At 42.6% G+C, this 22,992-nt stretch overlaps 2 protein-coding genes across 7 annotated transcripts in view; one reads left to right on the plus strand and one right to left on the minus strand.

Annotated features, from left to right (window-relative positions):
* The window catches only part of SPAG1 (sperm associated antigen 1), an 83,917-nt gene that overhangs the window by 46,643 nt on the left and 14,282 nt on the right, over positions 1-22,992 (plus strand). For both annotated transcript variants that reach the window (XM_055286887.2, XM_055286888.2), the window contains exons 11-14: positions 8,519-8,887; positions 9,278-9,377; positions 15,813-15,965; positions 20,691-20,857. In XM_055286887.2, coding sequence (XP_055142862.1) covers positions 8,519-8,887; positions 9,278-9,377; positions 15,813-15,965; positions 20,691-20,857 — 789 coding nt within the window. The remainder of the gene's footprint in view (positions 1-8,518; positions 8,888-9,277; positions 9,378-15,812; positions 15,966-20,690; positions 20,858-22,992) is intronic.
* The window catches only part of RNF19A (ring finger protein 19A, RBR E3 ubiquitin protein ligase), a 93,786-nt gene continuing 83,069 nt past the window's right edge, over positions 12,276-22,992 (minus strand). For 4 of the 5 annotated variants that reach the window (XM_055286892.2, XM_055286894.2, XM_063642883.1 and 1 more), the window contains 3 exons: positions 17,385-17,480; positions 12,920-13,072; positions 12,276-12,808 (listed from right to left, as the gene is read on the minus strand). In XM_055286892.2, coding sequence (XP_055142867.1) covers positions 12,795-12,808; positions 12,920-13,072; positions 17,385-17,480 — 263 coding nt within the window. In that variant the 3' untranslated portion in view covers positions 12,276-12,794. The remainder of the gene's footprint in view (positions 12,809-12,919; positions 13,073-17,384; positions 17,481-22,992) is intronic. The other variant, XM_063642878.1, reaches the window with a different exon arrangement.

Here is a 22,992-nt window from a genome sequence, read left to right on the forward strand (position 1 = left end):
CTCCCTTGGGTTAATGTAGAGGAAGGGATCCAAAGGCTTAGGGAGATTGGGATGGTGAAGTGGATTGGTCACTTTAGATCTACTCATCCCAGCTGGGAGGGTCCAGAAGATATACCCTTGATGAATGCCTTGTAAAATAGATTTGTGAGGGGAGCACCTGCGTCTTTGAAGAGCCGTGTAATTGCTCTTCTCTGTATGTCAGATCTAACAGTGCGAACTGCAGTCACTCACCGACAAAATTTAAATACAATGGGAATAATTGGATCCTGAGGTGGCAGGAGCCAAGTGGTGGCACTCAACCGTCAAAAGCAAGTTGGACGTAGCTACCATAATTGACAGTAGAGGCAATGCAGCAGTCAGAATAGTCTGACTCATGTACAGCTCTGGCATTGGCTAATTAATCACGGTGTTCCTAGAAGTGAAATTGATAGGAAGCCTACTGCATTCCTACTTAATTTATACAAGCAGAAAACTTCTAGGTCAAATGGACAAAAGAATAATTTGAATTATAAAAACAGAGAATCATGGCTTCTCAATTAATTTCCAGACTTGAGCCAGTTTGCAGACCCAGAACCCCTTGAATGAAGTGGAGGCTGGGTCCCCTTGAGGAAGGACCCCACTACAGTACCAACAATTTATGCAGTGAATCTTTCTCCCATCCTTCCCCAAGGAGACCTCTGGCCTTTTACCAGGGTAACTGTGCACTGGGGAAAGGGAAATGACATTTCAGGTACTACTGGACACTGCCTCTGAGCTGATATTGATTCCAGGAGACCCATAACATCATTGTGGTCCTCCAGTTAAAGTATGGGCTTATGGAGTTCAGGTAATTAATGGAGTTTTAGCTCAGGAGTTACAGCGGGTTCAGTGGGTCCCCGGACTCATCCTGTGGTCATTTCCCCAGTGCCAGAATGCATAATTGGCATAGACATACTTAGCAGCTGGCAGAACCCCCACATTAGCTCCCTCACTGGTAGGGTGAAGGCTGTTAATGGTGGGAAAGGCCAAATGGAAGCCACTAGAGCTGCCTCTACCTAGAAAAATAGTAAATCATAAATAATATCGCATCCCTGGAGGGATTGCAGAGATTAGTGCCACCATCAAGGACTTAAAAGATGCAGGGATAGGGCTGGCTGGGCACGGTGGCTCACCCCTGTAATCCCAGCACTTTGGGAGGCCAAGGCGGGTAGATCACGAGGTCAAGAGATCGAGACCATCCTGGGCAACATGGTGAAACCCCGTCTCTACTAAAAATACAAAAAAAAAAAAAATTAGCTGGACATGGTGGTGCGCGCCTGTAGTCTCAGCTACTCAGGAGGCTGAGGCAGGAGAACTCCTTGAACCTGGGAGGCAGAGGTTGCAGTGAGCCGAGATCGTGCCACTGCACTCCAGCCTGGTGACAGAGTGAGACTGTCTCAAAAAAAAAAAAAAAAAAAGATGCAGGGGTGGTGAGTCCCACCACATTCCCATTCAACTCCCCCATTTGGCCTGTGCAGAAGACCGATGGATCTTGGAGCATGACAGTGGATTATTGTCAGCTTAACCAAGTGGTGACTCCAATTGCAGTTGCTGTACCAGATATGGTTTCATTGTTTGAGCAAACTAACACATCTCCTGGTACCTGGTATGCAGCCGTTGACTTGGCAAATGCCTTTTTCTCCATTCCTGTCTATAAGGCCCACCAGAAGCAATCTGTCTTCAGCTGGCAAGGTTACCAATATACCTTTACTGCCCTACCTCAGGAGTATATCAACTCTCCGGCTTTGTGTCATAATCTTATTCGGAGAGAGCTTGATTGCTTTTTGCTTCGGCAAGATATCACACTGGTCCATTATATTGATGACATTATGCTGATTGGATCTAGTGAGCAAGAAGTAGCAAACACACTGGACTTACTGGTGAGACATTTGCATGCAAGAGGATGGGAAATAAATCTGACCAAAATTCAGGGACCTTCTACCTCAGTGAAATTTCCTGGGGTCCAGTGGTATGGGGCCTGTCGAGATATTCCTTCTAAGGTGAAGGAAGATATCCCTTCTAAGGTGAAGGAAGATATCCCTTCTAAGGTGAAGGAAGATATCCCTTCTAAGGTGAAGGAAGATATCCCTTCTAAGGTGAAGGAAGATATCCCTTCTAAGGTGAAGGAAGATATCCCTTCTAAGGTGAAGGAAGATATTCCTTCTAAGGTGAAGGGGCCTTTGGCCCCTCCTACAACCAAGAAAGAGACACAATGCCTGGTGTCACAAGGCCTATTTGGATTTTGGAGGCAACACATTCTTCATCTGGGTGTGTTACTCCAGCCCATTTATTGAGTGACCTGAAAGGCGGCCGCTTTTGAGCAGGGTCCAGAACAGGAGAAGGCTCTGCCACAGGTCCAAGCTGCTGTGCAAGCTGCTCTGCCACTTGGGCCACATGACCCAGCAGATCCAATGGTGCTTGAGGTGTCAGTGTCAGATAGGGATGCCGTTTGGAGCCTTTGGCAGGCCCCCATAGATGAATCACAGTGGAGGCCTCTAGGATTTTGGAGCAAGGCCCTGCCATCTTCTGCAGATAACTACTTTCCTCTTGAGACAGCTCTTGGCCTGTTACTGGGCTTTGGTGGAAACTGAACATTTGACTATGGGTCATCAAGTCACCATGCGACCTGAACTGCCTATCATGAACTGAGTGCTTTCTGACCCATCTAGCCATAAGGTGGGTTGTGCACAGCAACCTTCCATCATCAAATGGAAGTGGTCTATATGTGATCAGGCTCAAGCAGGTTCTGAAGGCACAAATAAGTTACATGAGGAAGTGGCTCAAATGCCCATGGTCTCCACTCCTGCCACCCTGCCTTCTCTCCCCCAGCCTGCACCGATGGCCTCCTGGGGAGTTTCCTGTGATCAGTTGACAGAGGAAGAGAAGACTAGGGCCTGGTTCACAGATGGTTCTACACAATATGCAGGCACCACCCAAAAGTGGACAGCTGCAGCACTATAGCCCCTTTCCAGGACATCCCTGAAGGACAGCAGTGAAGGGAAATCTTCCCAGTGGGCAGAACTTCAAGCAGTGCACCTGGTGGTACACTTTGCATGGAAGGAGAAATGGCCAGATGTGTGATTATACACTGATTCATGGGTTGTAGCCAATGGTTTGGCTGGATGGTCAGGGACTTGGAAGAAGCACCCAATGCTTCTGCCAGGACCACCATCCATGGACTCATGGAATGCCTTATCTGCCATCATGTTATTCTACACGGCATTACCTCTGACCAAGGCACTCACTTCATGGCTGAAGAAGTGTGGCAGTGGGCTCATGCTCATGGAATTCACTGGTCTTACCATGTTCTCCATCATCCTGAAGCATCTGAATTGATAGAATGGTGGAATGGCCTTTTGAAGTCACAATTACAACATCAACTAGATGACAATACTTTGCAGGGCTGGGGCAAAGTTCTCCAGAAGGCCGTGTATGCTCTGAATCAGTGTCCAATATATGGTACTCTTCCTCCCATAGCCAGGATTCATGGGTCCAGGAATCAAGGGGTGGAAGTGGAAGTGGTACCACTCACCATCACCCCTAGCAATCCACTAGCAAAATTTTTGCTTCCTGTTCTTGTGACATTACGTTCTGCTGGCCTAGAGGTCTTAGTTCTAGAGGGAGGAATGCTGCCACAAGGAGACACAACAATGATCCTGTTAAACTGGAAGTTAAGATTGCCACCTGGACACTTTGTGCTCCTCCTACCTTTAAGTCAACCGGCTAAGGATGGAGTCACAGTGTTGGCTGGGGTGATTGACCCAGACTCTCAAGACAAAATCAGTCTACTCCACAATGGAGGTAAGGAAGAATATGCATGGAATGCAGGAGATCCATGAGGGCGTCTCTTAGTATTACTACGCCCTCTGATTAAGGTCAATGGGAAACTAAAATAGCCCAATCCAGCCAGGACTACAAATGGCCCAGACCCTTCAGGAATGAAAGTTTGGATCACTCCATCAGGAAAAAAATCAAGACCTGCCGAGGTGCTTGCTGAAGGCAAAGGGAATACAGAATGGGTAGTAGAAGAAGGTAGTCATCAATACCAGCTATGACCATGTGACCAGCTGCAGAAACAGGGATTGTAATCGTCATGAGTATTTTCTCCTTTTGTTAAAAACATGTTTGTGCATATATACGTTTGTACTAAGAAATGTCTTCATTTTATTTCCTTTTTCCTTTATCATGTAACATAAGATTTATTGACTTCATATCGGCATTTAAGTATTAACTTTATATTGTAGTATTTGGGTTGGGGATTGGTGCATTTCTGGTTGTACAAAGGATAGTTGTATTATTTTAGGTGTAATTATGACCTTATTATTGTCTTTATTTGAAGATTATGTATAATCTCAGGAAATGTATATGGGTTCATGTTGACAAGGGCTGGTTGAAATGGTTAATACTGTGTGTCAACTTGATTGGATTGAAGGATACAAAGTATTGATCCTGGGTGTGTCTGTGAGGGTGTTGCCAAAGGAGATTAACATTTGAGTCAGTGGACTGGGGAAGGCAGATCTACCCTTAATCTGGTGGGCACAATCTAATCAGCTGCCAGCGAATATACAGCAGACAGAAAAACATGAAAAGGAGAGACTGGCCTAGCCTCCCAGCCTACATCTTTCTCCTGTGCTGGGTGATTCCTGCCCTTGAACATCACACTCCAAGTTCTTCATTGTTGAGACTTGGACTGGCTCTCCTTGCTTCTCAAGCTTGTAGACAGCCTATTGCGGGAACTTGTGATCATGTAAGTTAATACTGAATAAACTCTCCTCTATTAATTCTGTCCCTCTAGAGAGAACCCTGACTAATATATCATTAGAGTGAGACCCTGTCTCAAAAAAAAAAAAAAAAAAAAGAAGAAGAAAAGAGAGTCCTTTGATTTTGCTCTATTTTTTCAGGATCTTTTTGGCTATTCTGAACTCCTTACAATATTGTGTGAATTTAAGGATTGTCTTTTCCATTTCTGCAAAAAGTTTTGATAGGATTGTGTTGCATCTGTAGATTGCTTTGAGTAGCATTAACATTTTAGCCTTAATAACAATAAGTCTTCCTATCCATGATTACAGGATATATTTCCATTTATTCAAGTCTTTTTAAAAATTTCTTAAAGCAATACTTTTATCTCCTTGGTTAAATTTATTCCTAGGTATTTTATTCTTTTGGATGCTATTATAAATATAATTGTTTCCTTGATTTCCTTTTTGCTCTGTTCATTGCTAGTGTATAGAAACACTGATTTTGGCTTGTTGATCTTATATCCTACAACTTAGCTGAATTTGTTTATTGCTCTAGTTTTTTTTGGTGGGGGTGGTGAAGGGGGTGGATTCTTTTTTTTAATATAAATAGGATCATATAATTATGAATAGAGATACTTTTACTTTCTTTCCAATTTGGATGCCTTTTATTTCATTTTAGTGCCTCATTGATCAGTCTACAACTTTTAGTACAGTGCTGAATAGCCGTGGTGAAAATGGGCATCCTTATCTTGTTGCTGATGTTTAGGGGAAAGCTTTCATTACTTTTATCTTTGAATATGATGTTGGCTCTGGGTTTTTCATAAATATACTTTATTATGTTGAGGAATTTCACTTCTATTCCTACTTTTATGAGTTTTTTTTTTAAATCATGAAAGCATGTTGGATTTTGTCATGCCTTTTCAGCATCAATTGTGGGATCATGTATGCAATTCTTTACTTTTTCTGTTAATGAGGTGTGTTGGCATTGATTGATTTTCTAATGCTGAACTACCTTTATATTCCTAGGATAAATCCCACTTGGCCATGGTGTATATAATGCATTCAGTATGCTGTTGAATCTGTTTGCTAGTATTTTGTTGAGGATTTTTGGTCTATCAACTACTCACACTACCCTACTTGAGGCTACACTGTTGGCCATTCATTCCTTTGATAGTTGTTATTGTTGACTCCTTTCTTCCCAAACTACTCTTGGTGTTTCTGAGGCAGTATGCACTCCTGTTTTTTTCTCTCATTTCTAGGCATTTCTGTGCCTACACTGTAGATTTTCCCCCTGTTCATCCTTTAAGTGTTAGTATATCTCAGAGATCCTTGTAAGCCTTTGAGTGATCCCATCCACATCCAAACTTTTATTTTTATTTTTTGTAGAGATGGAGTCTTGCTATGTTGCCCAGGCTTGCTTCAAACTAGTGGCCACAAGCAATCCTCCTGCCTCAGCCTGCCAGAGTGCTAGGATTACAGGGGTGAGCCACCTTGCCAGTTCCACACCCAAACTTTTTTTTTTTTTGTTAAGATGGAGTTTTGCCCTGTCGCCCAGGGTGGACTGCAATGGTGCAATCTTGGCTCACTGCAACCTCCACCTCCCGGGGTCCAAACGATTCTCCTGCCTCAGCCTCTTGAGTAGCTGGGATTACAGGCACCCGATACCATGCCCAGCTAATTTTTGTATTTTTAGTAAAGACAGGGTTCACCATGTTGGCCAGGGTGGTCTTGAACTCCTGACCTCGTGATCCGCCTGCCTTAGCTTCCTAAAGTGCTGGGATTACAGGCATGAGCCACCGTGCCCGGCCCCAAACTTTTATATATTAGTAACTCCCAAGTCACTGTCTCTGGATAAGGCCACTTCTCTGATCTACATGTGGAGCCACCCCCTGAACAGCTCCATTGCATTGTCCCACGGGTATCCCAACACCTAACAGAACTCACAAGTCTTTCATGTTTGGGCCTCTGTTTACCTGTCCAGAGACTATCAAAGTTGTTCAGAGCCATTTCAATCTTAAGGAAAGAATGCTTTGCATTCAGTTCAAATCTGGGTTATGGCTGGGCACAGTGGCTCATGCCTGCAATCCCAGCACTTTGGGAGGCCAAGGAGAGAGAATTGCTTGAGACCAGGACTTTGAGACCATCCTGGACAACATAGCAAGAACTCATCTGTATAAAAAATTTTAAAAATTAGCCAGGCATGGTGGCTGGCTCTCACCTGTAGTCCCAGTTACTCTGGAAGCTAAGGGGAGGATTGCCTGCCCCAGAGGTCGAGGCTGCAGTGAGCTATGATGGCACCATTGCACTCCACCCTGGGCAACAGAGCAAGACCCTGTGTCAAAATAAATACATACAAATAATAAAAGTAAAAACAAATCCGAGTTATGCTGGCTTCTAGCTCTGTGTACTAGAGCGCATTCCTTAGCTTCTTGTTTCTCTGTTGCCTCTTTGTAAAGTGGGAATGATAATACTTGGCATTAGGATTAATGTGACCCATATTAAGTTCTAAATGAACTGCAGCTCCTTAGTGATAGTATTGGTCAGACCTGAGGGAATACTGTGCAAAGGGGTGGAAAGTAATACCAAGCTGACCATTGTTTCTGCTGACCCTGACTTTTGTGCTTTCACCCAGTTTCTGGTGGAGAACCTGACTGACGGAAACCAGATTAAAACTGGAGCCTTACTCTAATAACCCTACTGGGTTTAATCTGCAGATTTATCTTTATAGCAAAATCTTTTTATTGTTTTAATAATTAAGATCCCTTTGGCTGGTGATCCAAATCGGATGTTATTCTGCTTATAGAAAACAGTATTTATTAATGTGTTTTTATACTTGATGCTTGTCTTAAGGTGATCATCCACTGATTTTCACTTAAATAATTGTGCTTTTCTATTCCCTCTGTCTCTGTGCTTAAAATCTTGGCTTTACCATTCATGAAAGAGAATGGAAAATATATCCATTAAGAATCAGATAACAATTCGTTAAAAGAGAAAGCTTGGAAATCTCTGTATTTAAGTACTTTTTAACAGTGCTTTGAAATGATTAATTGCTTTGTTTTAAATATTGATAAGACACCATAAATTAAATATTTATACATCCTTTTCGTATTTAAAAATAGATGCAACAATTATTAAAGCTATTAATACCCGAACTCCTAATCAAAATCAAAGAAATTTTTAGTTTGAATAAGGCAATGGGATGGAAAATTTGCTGTGTTTTTAAGGCTCCCTTTAAGCTTAAAAACTAGGTGCCTAATTTGTGACTTTTTTGCTAAATTCACTTTTAAAATGACTTAAAAATCACTTACGCTTTATTTTTCTTTCAAATCTTTTTCTCCTAATCTTTTAAAATAAGGAAAGGTGCCTCCGTGTTGGGTACTATAATTGTATTCAAGTTTTTGCAACTCCATTCAAAAAAGTACGTATTTTGTAAGCTCTACCTGGACAGGTGGGCTTGATGAATGGGATGGCTCTGAGATGCCGGTTTTCAGCCACAGGCCCTTCAGCGCTTGAACAGTTACAGACAGGGTAGGTTTCTGGCCAAAGCCCGGGGGCCGAGTCCTCAGGAAGCCGCAGGGGCCCCTAGGGCGCGGACTGGGCCGATTGGCCCTAGAGGTTTGGCAGCACCGGCTCCGCCCGCAGGGGCGGTGCCCGACCCGGCTTCCCCAGAGCCCGCCCTCCGCGCCGGGCGCCCCCGCGGCCTCCGCGGCAACTGCTCCCGGTGATGCAAACCCTCACTTCCCGCATCCACTTCCTCACAGAGCCTGCGGAGCCGGCGGGAGCTGCGCGCGCCGCCCAGCCGTGCGTCATGGGCAACATCCAGAAGAAGCTGACTGGCAAAGCCGAGGGCGGCAAGCCGCCCGCAAGGGGCGCGCCGCGGCGGGGCCAGACCCCGGAGGCCGGCGCGGACAAGCGGAGCCCGCGGCGGGCCTCTGCGGCGGCGGCGGGCGGCCGCGCCACCGGGCATCCGGGCGGCGGGCAGGGCGCGGAGAACTCCGTCGCGCCCCAACCCGCCGCCCCGGTCAGCCCCGCCGGCCTGAAGAGCCAGGGCAACGAGCAGTTCCGAAGCGGGCAGTTCGCTGAGGCGGCCGGCAAGTACTCGGCGGCAATCGCGCTCCTGGAGCCGGCAGGTAGGTGCGGCGCGCCCCGCCGCTTCCCGGGCCCCTCGCGCTGCGGTTCACCCGACCCCCGGGGGCCCCGTGGGAGAGGCGCTGCCGCCTCCTGAATGACAGGCGCCGGCATCGCTGCATTCCTCCCAGGTGACTAAGAGCGCCGTGCCACCTGACCTCAGTGAGCAGCACCTTGGAATGCGGGCATGTTCCCGGCCAGGCATGTTTGCCTCTGTCCCTGCCGGGCTTTCCCTTGGTGGCTATTGCGGGTAGCAGCTCCGCGGAGTTCTGCATGATCAGTCTGCAGGACTGCAGTGCCACCCCACCGGAGACCTCGGCCGTCTTGTAATTCTGGTGAACTGTGATCTTGCTAATGGATTTTAACTGTATTTAATTAAATGTGATTTTTAGGAAGTGAAATTGCAGATGATCTAAGTATCTTATATTCAAATAGAGCAGCATGTTACCTAAAAGAAGGAAACTGCAGTGGCTGCATTCAAGATTGTAACAGGTAAACTGCACGTTTTCAGGTTTGTCAAGAGATTGTTATAATTTCATTGTGGTGAATGCAATATCCAAGATCCTAAATTTTCTGCCTAAAGATCTAATTTCTTAAGAGCTTTATGGTATGTTAATTGATTGATGCATAAAAATCATAAATTATCTCACGTATATGAAGAGAGTTATAGAAGATTGTGCAAAGTTTTTTCATTTCCACTGCTACCGCCCTAATTCGTGCTCTTTTCATATCACTCCTAGACTACTGGAGAAGCCTGATAACTAATTCCAATCCACTGCGGCATCAGAATAACTTTCCTGAAACATTATTTTGTTCAGATTGTTTCCAACAGGCTTTTAATGGCTCAGTATTGGCTTCGAAATAACTGTAAACTTCTCTGTCACCACACTGCCTCCAAGCAAGTTTCTCCTTCCATTTGGTCTACTGGACCACTTGCTTACTGTCGCCCACCCTGTTCTCTGAGCCCTTGCCCATGTTGCCCCTAATGGTGGTAATGCCCTTTGCACATCTTAGCTTCTGAAGTTCTTGCTCAGCTACCCCTTCTCTCCACCTTCTTGGGTGCCCCAGACTTCCTGGTCATCTGCAGGCCTGTAACACCTACACTGACACTCGGTCACACCTCTAAGTCCTGTTATCCACTGAAGGGGGTTTAAACACATCGAGGTTAGGAACCAGTAGTTTTTTAATAGACAAATAATCACTGTACATATTTATGGGGTACCGAGTGATGCTTCGATATATATATGATGTGGCCAGGCGCAGTGGCTCATGCCTGTAATCCCAGCATTTTGGGAGGCCGAGGTGGGCGGATTGCTTGAGGTCAGTTTGAGACCGTCCTGGCCAACACGATGAAAGCTGGTCTCTACTAAAAATACAAAAATTAGCTGGGCGTGGTGGCGCGCCCTTGTAGTCCCAGCTACTCGGGAGGCTGAAGCAGAACTGCTTGAACCTGGGAGGCAGATGTTGCAGTGAGCAGAGATCCCACCACTGCAGTCCAGCCTGGGCAACAGACAAGAGACTCTGTAAACTTTACTCATATGTATATATCATATATATATATGATATATATATGAAATATATATGATATATATATGAAATATATATGATATATATATGAAATATATATGATATATATATGAAATATATATGATATATATATGAAATATATATATATGAAACTATGTATCATTGTTAACTATAGTCATCCTACAGTGCTATAGAATACTAGAACATGTGCCTCCTATCTAGCTGTAATTTTGTATCCTTTAACAAATCTCTGCCTGTCCCCCACTTCCCCCTACCCTTTCCAGCCTCTGGTATCCTCTGAGGAACCTTGTCTTATACAGCTTCGTACCCCTCGAAGCATAATAGTCACCGTGGTACTCAATAAGTTACCTGCCTGGACGGTAAATATCTACATAAATAAAACATTGTTTTCCACCATTAAGTAATAAGAAGCCCTTTGGCAAGAAGCTTCTATTAGTACATCTAAAAAAAGAAGAAGTCATGTCCTAGTTTGACTAACACAGCTCTGGCTTACTCCTGTTGTCTCATATAACACTCTCAGAAACTCTAGTTTGAACAGTAAATTATGTGGACACTGTTGATAAGGTGAGTAACTTTATTATTGTTTTCATTGGCTGTATCAGTTTATTTTGTTTTTTTTTTTTGTTTTTTTTGAGACAGAGTCTTGCTCTGTCGCCCAGGCTGGAGTGCAGTGGTGCCATCTCTGCTCACTGCAAGCTCTGCCTCCCGGGTTTTTGCCATTCTCCTGGCTCAGCCTTGAGAGTAGCTGGGACTGCAGGCACCTGCCACTACGCCCGGCTAATTTTTTGTATTTTTAGTAGAGATGGGGTTTCATAGTGTTAGCCAGAATGGCCTCGATCTCCTGACCTCGTGATCCACCCGCCTCAGCCTCCCAAAGTGCTGGGATTACAGGCGTGAGCCACTGTGCCCGGCCCAGTTTATTGATATGGGTAAAGCTTGCTAGTATCTGTGCCTAAGTTTAAAAAGAAGGCCTTGAGGCACTTGAATTTTTTTTGCCAGTTTTACATATTTAAATTTGAAGTGAATAATACTTATATTCTCTTTGGCCTGACATCAGACCGCATCCTCAGTTGTGCTGGCTCACACTCGCTAATCATTACATTTTTCAGGATTTTGTGAGCTGGTTGATGTCAAGTTGATATTTTGAAATCTGCCATGGTGGGATACCATTTAATACCATGAAATGAGCAAATGCCACAAATCTGGGCTTTCCACCCCTCCTTTTTTTCTTTACCCAGAGAGCCAGTTGTTAAGGGCTTTTACCAGTGCTCTTAACTAACAGACCAGACCATGTGAATTTGTTGGATACCAAGCCCGTGGTGATTTGCAGCAAACATCCTTTCAGCTCAAGTGTCTGTTTCTAATACATTACCCTTCAGACTTGTTTTAGGCCTTTCCACAGTGAGGGAGGTCAGGACACTTTAGTTAAAACTTGAGACCCCTAACATTAGAACTGCTGCAAAAGAGTGGATTTGTGTTGTCCTTACCTGAGATCCTCTAAGGCGATTAACACTTACTGGCTAAAATTGGCTGCGTTTCAGTGTAGACGTAGGAGGAAGTCAAGCATGGGACTCCAGCCATGGTGTCCAGGGAGGCTAAAGTGGGGGCTTGTCCTAGGGGAGGGCAAGAGATGGCTCACCCCAGAGGGAAGTGGGTGTTGGTTTAGGTAGGTTGTGCTAACCTAAGAGCTGTTTTCTAGGCAAGGAACCTGGCCTTGCTGATTGGTGCTGACCTCCACAGAGACCGACCTACTCAGATGGTTTCTTTGATAGCTGGCCTACCAGTCCTGGTGTAAGAGAAACGGAGATGAGGCCCAGCAGGGGGTGATTTTACACTAAAGCAGTGATTCTCAATCTTGTTTTAATGCCAGAGAAGCCACTCTGTGCTTTTGTGAACGTCTTTTCAGCTCAAGTGACTATATTCAAACAGATTGCATACATGTTAAAGGGAGTTTTTGTGTTGTTTTGTTTTGTTTTGTTTTTGTTTTTGTTTTTCAGTTAATTATCTTTGCTCTTTGGAGAGTTCCACGAGTTTTTTTTTGTTTTTGAGACTGAGTCTTGCTCTGTTCCCTAGGCTGGAGTACAGTGGCACAATCTCGGCTCATTGCAACCTCCGCCTCCCAGGTTCAAGTGATTCTCCTGCCTCAGCCTCCCGAGTAGCTGGTATTACAGGCACTCACCACCACGCCTGGCTAATTTTTCATATTTTTTGTAGAGAAGGGGTTTCACCATGCTGCAGGCCAGGCTGGTCTTGAATTCCTGACTTCAAGTGATCCACCTGGCTTGGCCTCCCAAAGTGCTGGGATTACAGGGATGAGCGACTGTGTCTGGCCCAAAAGTTCTTATTACCAGATCAATGGTATCAGGAGTCAAACACTGAGAAGGAAAAACAGGCAAAATTTAAAATAAGAGGAGAAAATTTTACCTATGAAAATAATTTTTAGGTGTATTTTGGGAAAAACCACCATTTGATTTTAAATGTCTTACCTCTGAGGAGCATTGGTTGTTTTCCAGGGGTGTGTTTGGAGAGTGGCCATTCTGAGTGCGGGGTGGGGGTTGGGGGAAGTTGAAGATCTTGAAGGTCTCTAAGCCTGGCCTTTACCCCCCTCATCACAGCATCTCCATGACTGTCTTTTAGACCTCCAGGTGAAACATGAAAAGGGATTATAATGCTTAAGTTTGAAAGCCATCATTTTACAACTTTTAAAATACCCATAACTGTTTATAAGCTAAAATACTTCACTTTTCTCATCTATCAGAACCTTTTTGATTTATCTAAACCACACCAAAAATCTTTTGGTGACTTTCCATTGAGGACATTTCAACAGACTAAATACAAATGAATGTTGCCTAGTAATTCTCTCCTTTTTCTTTTTTTCTTTTCTTTTCTTTTTTTTTTTCTTTTGAGACAGAGTCTCACTCTATCACCCAGGTTGTAGTGCAATGGCACGATCTCGGCTCACTGCAGACTCTGCCTCCTGGATTCAAGCGATTCTTGTACCTCAGCCTCCCAAGTAGCTGGGTGAGGTGTGCACCACCTCACCCAGCTAATTTTTGTATTTTTTTTTAGTAGAAACAGGGTTTTGCCATGTTGGCCAGGCTAGTCTTGAACTCCTGGCCTCAAGTGGTCTGCCAGCCTTGGCCTCCCAAAGTTCTGGGATTACATACAGGTTTGAGTCACCGTGCCTGGCCAGTTCTCTGCTTTTTCTTATCTTTGCTACTCTCACAGTCTTGAAATTGGAAGATTCTTTAGGGTCTTAACTGTGTTATCTTGAATAGATAGCCTCTTTTGTAAGCTCTGCTTCAAAAGTTCTCTGTGCTTATTTTTATGCATGGGTGGTTTTTCTCCTTAATGGAATTTCCATTCATAAGTTCATATTCATTTTCAGGATTGTGGTTAAAGAAAAAAATCTTGCATTTACTGGGCAGAAAGTGCTAAAAATTAAGTATAGCATCTCATCAATTTTAGATCCCAAGCTTGGCTTAAGGCCATTTGAATAGATAAATGGCACCTTGGTCATTGGAAGTCTTCTGTGAAGTGAAGGTAGTCACATGGTTGTGACTCTGCTCATAGAGTTAATATTACCTAAACATTAAACTAAGCTAAATTTAAGGCAGTGGTACAGGTGACAGATCCTGATGCCCACAGATCTATTGTCTAGTGTTGAAATATGTTTACTTGATTTTAATTTTATATTTTAAATAACATTTACTGTTTTATAAAACCACTTACCTATTATAGAAAACTTAAGAAAAAACTAGCACAGCACAAAGATGATCATTAAAATCACTCACAATCCTAACACCTAGGCAGAGTGAAATTGCTTATTTTTTCGGAGAAGTGAAGCAGATAAGGTTTAGCAGCATTTCTAGAATAACTTCTATGATATGCCAGAAGGGCTCCCACAAGTGCAGCTGAGTATCTGTATGGTGTGGTCTGAGTGGCAGATGACTCATTTGCAGTGTTTGTGTGTGTACTGCGGTAGGCAGAGTGTCGGCTCTTGAGGGCTCACAGAGAAGTTTGCCGAGTGCCTGTCATGACCCAGGTGATCTAGGACTGGGGATATAGTGGTGCTCAGGACAGGCAATGCCCTTGCCTTCATGAAGCTCACGTTAGAAAGAACTGACCTGTGGGCACATCACTCCTCATGTTTCTGTTTCTTCACCCACATAATGAACATACTAATATTTACCTGACAGGTTTGTTGTGAGATTAGATGGGGAAGTCTACAGTGACTAGCACATAGCAGATACTCTGTCAATGTTTCCTCATTGCTGAATCATTGTAGACAGGAATAGACAGCAGATTTCTAAGACTACTGGAAAAAAAGCAAGTTAAAGAAAGCAGCCCTTGCTCATGCTTTCCTGAAAAGTTAAATACTTGATATATTAACTGCTTATAGCATGAGTTGAAAGAATAAATCCACAATCTTCAATGTGGACAGTCTGGTGCAGATGCTAGTTAGTAGGTTATATAGAAAGGAGGCTCTTCATAGGATCTCTGCATGGAGGACTTCTTTGCAGCTTCTGTTGATTTTGTTAAAACCAAGAGTACTATAGTTTTCATTCATAAATACAGATTTGTGATTCTTTAACCAAAGACTCTGTGCTGCCTTTTGACTTAACATATTTTCAGTTTACCATGGGATTATTGGGACATAACCATATTGTAAATCGAGGATTACATGTACAGTTTTTTTATTGTTTTACTTCAGAATATAATGAAGTATGTTAAATGCTGAAGTAGCTTTAAACACTTCAAACAAAACCAAAAAACACAACCATGAGATCCATCTTTAGTGATATTGGAAATACTTCATAGACTAAAACGTGCAAGATGAAAATTCGTAACTTAGAAGAAATCATTGTAGGTTTAGTTCCTTGATTCCCCTTTGGTCTGTTTTTGAAGCCCTTTTGCAGCAAGTGAATCATAATAAACTAGTAAGTTTTAGAGTGCCGATTTTCAAAATGTGATGCAACTTTTATGGTTCTGTAATTTATTATTAAATACATAGGTTCAAATAAGAATTTTCTTTTTAATCTGTCAACGACAAGAATCTGTTGAAACCCTACTGTGTGCCTTGTGCCATGCTGCTCTGTTAGGGGACTGGGAAGGCCAGGGCATGCTGCCAGGGAGCTCCTGGCTCAGTGGGAAAGAGTAAATGCAGAGTGCTTTGCTACTGGTTTAAAAGAAAGGAACACAAATATGATTGCTTTCTTACTCTGGGTTTGCCTTTCTGGCATGTTGCCTGGTTCCCAAGACGAAGTCTCGGATGTGTACATATTTTGAGAGTTCGGTACTGCAGTATCCATTCAGTGAAATATAAACGAAAGAGCATTTTTCAAAACAAATGGTATGTAATATTTTTGTCTTCTTTAGGGCTCTGGAACTTCATCCATTCTCAATGAAACCTCTTTTGAGGCGGGCGATGGCCTATGAAACTCTAGAGCAATATGGGAAAGCTTATGTGGATTATAAAACAGTGTTGCAGATAGACTGTGGACTCCAGCTAGCAAATGACAGTGTTAACAGGTAATTAATCTGAGGCAGCTACCTAAAATCTAGTTGTTTTATACTGTTTTTCCCTTCCCCTCATTCAAGAACATGTCAAAGTATAGATGTGTTCTCAGTTACTTTTATCACCTGAATGATTGCCTTCTTTTATTCCATTACATCAAATGGTTCTCTCCCTTAACTTAATTTCTGACTCTCCCTTAATACATTCTGACTTGTCCTCTAATGCCTTTGTATTTGTTTTCTGATCCATTTATTACTGTTCAATCAATATTTTTTTTTGGTCTTAGTAACACAGGATATAACTCATATGTGCTGCTTAAATATATGTGGTGATAAGAAGGTATTTACATTGATATCATAAAATCAGTACTAGTAGCTGGGTGCGGTGGCTGATGCTTGTAATCCTAGCACTTTGGGAGGCCAAGTCGGGTGGATCACTTGAGGTCAGGAGTTCGAGACCAGCCTGGACAACATGGCGAAACCCCATCTCAACCAAAAATACAAAAATTAGCCAGATGTGGTGGCGGGCGCCTGTAATCCCAGCTACTCAGGAGGCTGAGGCAGGAGAATTGCTTGAACCCAGGCTGTGGAGATTGCAGTGAGCTGAGATCATACCACTGCACTCCAGCCTGGACAACAGAGCAAGATTCCATCTCAACAAAAAAAAAATTAAAAATAAATAAATCAGTACTAGCTATAGAATAAGATCCAAAAATGTGGTGAAAACTGCTGTGTTGAATCCTATCCTCCCACAGGATTTGCAGGTGTTCATTGGCACCATATCTGTCAGTGGAAACATATCTCTTGTTTCTCCTGAGGAGAACGGATGTCTTCATGAGCCTGCCAGATATTTCTGTTATACGCCCTTGTAAATAGACACTTATCTAGGATGAATAGTAATTTATAATGGCGAAATAGCAAAGAATTTGGATCTAATTTATGTTATGACCTATTTACCCCCAGTGTGAGAATGGGAAGGTAAAAACTTCCAGACTTCATCAATTGCTTTCCAGTGAAATTTGAAAATTACTAGTTGGATAACATTTCTAGTTATGTATGATATTTTCTGATCCCATTTGCTTAAAGTGTAACTTCTGAAATATTTATATGTTACACTGTACCCTGTGCTGGACTAGTGGACCAGGCCTTGCTCCCCTCAAAAAAGAAAAAAAGGGGAAAAAAATGACATGGTCTCCGTCTTTAAACATACTAGAATATAGTTGGGTAGAAACAGTGTACAGCAGTTTATCCCCAGGCTAGGGGAAGGGGATCACAGAGAGGCCAGGCCACCTGTGTCTGTATGGGCTGAACTTGTTGCAGAGAGAGCACTTGAGGGGGGCTTTGAAGGACGCTGAGAGAACGTGAAGAGACCTTAAACAAAATTGTCGAAAATGAGAATGGTAATTCAAGGTAAGTTTTAAAATCAGACCTTACCTTCCCATGTGGTCCCAGCCCTGCTGGAAAGATACATAGGCAGAGCTGACAACCGTTCTCTTGGTGTCACGGGGAACCTGTCTGATCCCAGCCTGCCTAGAAGAAAGGGACATACATCCATTATCTGTGATGGGGTGAGATGAGACTGAACCTCCGGCACCCACAGCCTCCTTGACCTTGAGCTTCCTTGGCCTTGACCAGGCAGTCTCACCTGGCGCTGCACAGCCACCCCACGGCGCGCCATCTGCTGCCTCCTTTTATGTGCCTGCAGGCCCTTTCTCCTTTTTGTCTTTGAATTACTTCTCATCTAGCAGGAGAGGACTTGCCTCCTCTAGGAAACTACTTTCCCTGATCCACTGTCTCCCTACCCCATAGGTGTGCCTTAGGTTCCCTTTCTCAGTGCCCCCATAACACTGGGCCCTCTTTTACTACCCAGCTTCTATATTGTTTTCATGTTTGCTGTCTCTCTGTGTAAAATTCTTTTCCTGTGGCTCTAGCCGGTGTTCCCTGAGGTCAGAAATTGTGTTTTTTCATCTTTGTCGCTGCACTGCCTCCTGTGTCTGCCTCCAGTAGACGTCCTCAATAAAAATGAATGCATTTTCAAACAGAGAACTCAGGGTTCACTCCTGTGCTTTGGGGCATTGCTTGTTGCTTTTAATTCGCCCCATCCTTGGCTTGGTAGTTTTCAAGGTAGAGCTGGAGAAAGTAAGATCTTCTCACAGTGTTAGAGGTTATCGTGAAACGGCAAGTGGGGAGACACCGGAAGTGTCAGGCAGAGAGGAGGGCCTGATGAAAAGGTATTTCAGGAAGTCTAATTAATAGTAGGCTGAATGGTTGAAGGGAGAAATGGGTCTGAGAGACCATTATTACTCTGGCATTTCTGACCTTTTTGCATTATAGTTTTTCTAAAAAATTGAGGTAGAATTCATGTACATAAAATTAACTAAGATGTACAATGTAGTGGCATTTTGTATACTCACCATCTTGGGCAGTCATCACTTCTTTCTAGTTCCAAAACATTTCCACTACCCCAAAAGGAAGCCCTGTACCCAGTAAGCAGCCACTCCCCATTTTCCTTTCCCCCTAGCCCCTGGCAACCACAATCTGTGTTCTGTCTCTATGGGTTTATCTGTTCTGATGTTTCATCTAAATGGAATCATATATGGCCTTTTGTGTCGGGCTTCTTTCACTTAGCATAATGTCTTCAGGGTTCATCCACGGCATAGCATGGATCAGTACTTCATTGCTTTTTATGGCTAACATTCCATTATATGCATGTACATATCATATCACATCTTGTTTATCCATTCACCAGTTGATTGGGTCATTTCCACCTTTTGGCTATTGTGAATAGTGCTGCTATGAACATTCATGGACAAATTTTAGTTTGCATACTTGCTTTCAGTTCCTTTTTGTATATGCCTAGTAGAATTGCTGGGTAATTCTGTGTTTAACTTTTTGAAGATTGTATTATATTTTTTATATGTACTCAAGAAGGTTCATTTAAAGTAATTGACTTTCAAGACTCAGTCATTTTTTTAATTGAATGGTTCTTGTAGATATTTTGTTGATGAGGAGGCTTTGGTTTTGCCATGTATATTTTTATATACAATATCTGTTTAAAATTTTTCACTATTTCTTATTTGTGAATCCCACATTTATGCTTGCTTTTCCATCTATTCCAATTCATTATGGAAAATTAAGCAGCAGAAGCTTTTTTTTTTTTAAATTTAAACATCTGTATTTATTTTGTTTGTCTTCCATTAACCATATGCCTCTCTTCCTCGCCAGGAATCTTATATGTTAAATTTCCCTGCATATACTTATTTATTCCCTGGCAACACATCATCTCTTTTCAGCTGCTTCTTCCTTCCTCTCTGCTGGTAATATAAGTTTTGCTTGAAAATTCTTTTTTTGAAACTTCTTTTTCTTCTGCAATTCTGGGTGGTTATACATTAATTTAAATTTTTTTTACATTAAAGCATAAGATTCAATTATTATAACCAAAGATCAGTATGGAAATTTAAGTTTAAGAAACTATAGGGAAATTATGTGCATTACATTTGTCTATATATAAATATAAAAGTTTTTCACACAAAAAGTATGTGTGACTAGATTTAACTAACTTGAATTTATTCTACTAATTGCCAGTAAACCAATTCAGTCTTAGGAAGCAGTTCTTTTTAACCAGATTTGTTCAAAAGACGTAATTTTTAATTTTGTTTTTAAATCTAATTATGACATTCTGTATGTTTAAAATAATGAAAAAGTGATCACTGATGATATTAATCTAAATTTTATGATGGCCATCAGTAAATGCCATTAATAAAAAAGCCCTTGTAGTAGAATCTAGTATCTTGTTTTTTCATCTTTATTCGTATAAAAAGAGAATAAATGGGGCTGGGTGCGGTGGCTCACGCCTGTAATCTCAGCGCTTTGGTAGGCTGAGATCACCTGAGGTCAGGAGTTTGAGACCAGACCGGCCGACATGGCAAAACCCCGTCTCTACTAAAAATACTAAAATTAGCTGGGCATGGTGGCGCGTGCCTGTAATCCCAGCTACTTGGGGGGCTGAGGTAGGAGAATTGCCTGAACCCGGGAGGCAGAGGTTGCAGTGAACCGAGGTCGCATCACTGCACTCCAGCCTGGGTGACAGAGTGAGACTCCATCTCAAAAACAAAACGAAAAAACAAACAAAAGAATAAACTGATAATTATAGAGATGAAAAAAATACAGAGCAAGAAAGAGTATCTTAACCACATGTAAATGTTTTGAGAAAAAGCATTATTCACATGACAACGAGTCCTTACCAGTGTTGGCAGCCAGTCTTGTACACCTGTTGTCAACCACAGTAGTTGGTAATGTGGTTATCATAATGTACAGCTTGGGCATAGAAATTCTAAAATACTTCTGATCATTCTCAAGAGTAATACATTATCAATTTAGTAATGATTTTAAATATTACAAGAGACATTTCTTCTAGGCCTCCTAAATTTTAGTTTTATTAATATATTTAACTTTCTCAAAAAATACAATTTTATTATGTATGCGTTAAAATTTTTTAACAAATTAAAAATGTCTTAATTTTTTGTTTTGATTAAAAAATAGTCTAAGTTGCATCATTTATGACAACTTGTAAAAATCTTTTTGAAAACAGTTTATATGGACAGAAAATGCTCAGGATTGCATGTTTCTACAAGGAAGTACACATTTGCATAGCACTTGTAAATTTTATTCTTAATCTGACCTTCAGTAATATAAAAAGCAAACTAAATGATCAACAGAGAAAATTCATTTTCTCTTTAGGCTATCAAGAATTTTAATGGAGCTGGATGGACCAAATTGGCGGGAGAAGCTGTCACCTATTCCTGCTGTGCCTGCTTCTGTGCCACTGCAAGCTTGGCATCCGGCAACAGAGATGATCTCAAAACAAGCAGGAGACTCCAGCAGCCATCACCAGCAGGGCATCACAGGTGTGGGATGCCTGCACTTATTTCTTCTCAAGGTTACCTTGAGTTGTGTGTGTACTTTCACAGTAAAGCAGAGAGATAAGAGCATTAATTCTAGAATCAGACCTAGGTTTAAGTGAAGTCCCTGTTCTCCCTCTTTTATTTTATTATTATTTTGAGACAGGGTCTTGCTCTGTCGCCCAGGCTGGAGTGCAGTGGTGCGATCTTGGCTCTGCCTTCTGGGTTCAAGCAATTCTCCTGCCTCAGCCTCCTGAGTAGCTGGGATTACAGGCATGTACCACCACACCTGGCTAATTTTAGTGTTTTTTTTTTTTCTTTAGTAGAGACAGGGTTTCACCATGTTGGTCAGGCTGGTCTCGAACTCCTGACATCAAATGATCTGCCTGCCTTGGCCTCCCAAAGTGCTGGAATTATGTTCTCCCTCTTTAAAACCACATGGTCTTAAGAAGTTGCTACATACCTCCTGTGTCCTACTAGTATACATGTAAAAGGGTTTTTTGTTTTGTTTTGTTTTGAGACAGGGGCTTGCTCTGTCAGCCAGGGTGGAGTCCAGTGGCGCAATCACGGTTCACTGCAGTCTCGACCTCTCAAGCTCAAGCAATACTCCTGCCTCAGCCTACTGAGTAGCTGGAACCACAGGTGCACACCACCATGCCAGCTAGTTTTTTTTTTTTTTGGTGGAGTCTCACTTTGATGCCCAGGCTAGAGTGCAATGGTGTGACCTCGGCTCACTGCAACCTCCACCTCCCAGGTTCAAGTGATTCTCCTGCCTCAGCCTCCCGAGTAGCTGAGATTACAGGCGCCTGTCACCACGCACGGTTAATTTTTGTATTTTTAGTAGAGAAGGAGTCTCCCTATGTTGCCCAGGCTGGTCTCAAACTCCAGGGCTAAAGTGATTCTCCTGGCTCAGCCTCCCAAAGTGCTGGGATTATAGGCATAAGCCACCATGCATGGTTTAAAGCAGGGGAATGTATTAATAAATGTCTCACAAGGAGGTTGTCAGAAATAAATGGAGATGTGTATATAAAATACTATATTCTGACTTTGTAAACCTGTAGTAACCTCTTAAACATTGTTAACTAAGAAGGCCAGGTGCAGTGGATCACTCCTGTAATCCCAGCACTTTGGGAGGCAAGTGGATCACTTGAGCCCAGGAGTTCAAGACTAGCCGGGGCAACATGGCGAAACCCTATCCCTATGAAAAAATACAAGAATTAGCCAGGCGTGGTGGTGCATGCCTATAGTCCCAGCTACTTGGGAGGCTGAGGTGGGAGGATCCCCTGAGCCTAGGAAAGTTGAGGCTGCAGTGAGCTGTGATGGTGTCACTGCACTCCAGCCTGGGTGACAGAATGAGATGCTGCCTCAAAAAAAAAAAAAAGTTAAATAACATGTAGCTCTACAGTAGACCCTGTATGTGATGAGGCTAAAGGAATAAGACGGATATGTTTAATAAAGTAAAGCCCCACAACATAAATGTAGTCATGTGCTCATAATGGTATTTCAATCAACAATGGAGCACATATATGACAGTGATCCCATAAGATTATAATACTGTAACTTTACTGTGTTTTTACTGTAAAGGTACTATATTCTTACTGTACCTTTTCTGTGTTTAGATACACAAATACCATTGTGTTACAGTTGCCCACAGTATTCAGTACAGTAACATGCTGTTACAGGTTTGTAGCCTAGGAGCATTAGCTTACACCATACAGCCTGGATATGTGGTAGGATATACCATCTAGGTTTATGTAACCACACTCTATGATGTTTGCACAACAGCAAAATTGCCCAACGACAAATTTCGCAGAATGTATCCATTGTTGAATGATGCATGACTGTGTAATGCAGGTACTTCCTTCTGTCTTTATTGTAGTTGTTAAAAAATTTGTATTCCCTTAGTGCCTACATTATTACTTTAAACATAGTAAGTAAGCATTTAATAAATGGGACTTCACCCTTGCTTTCTGCTTTAAAGCCAGCTGAGGCCCCATTTCTCCCCCAAAGCTTAGAAACTCCATATGTGTCCCCAGGCTGTGCTTCATCTTGCAGATACCCTGAGGTTCCTGACCCATGATGTCCAGATGGCTAGCGTTGGACCCTCATTTTCTTTATTGCCAAGAAAGAGCAGACAAGGA

This window comes from Symphalangus syndactylus, chromosome 7, assembly GCF_028878055.3.
Source record: "Symphalangus syndactylus isolate Jambi chromosome 7, NHGRI_mSymSyn1-v2.1_pri, whole genome shotgun sequence".
NCBI classification, from domain to species: Eukaryota; Metazoa; Chordata; class Mammalia; order Primates; family Hylobatidae; genus Symphalangus; species Symphalangus syndactylus.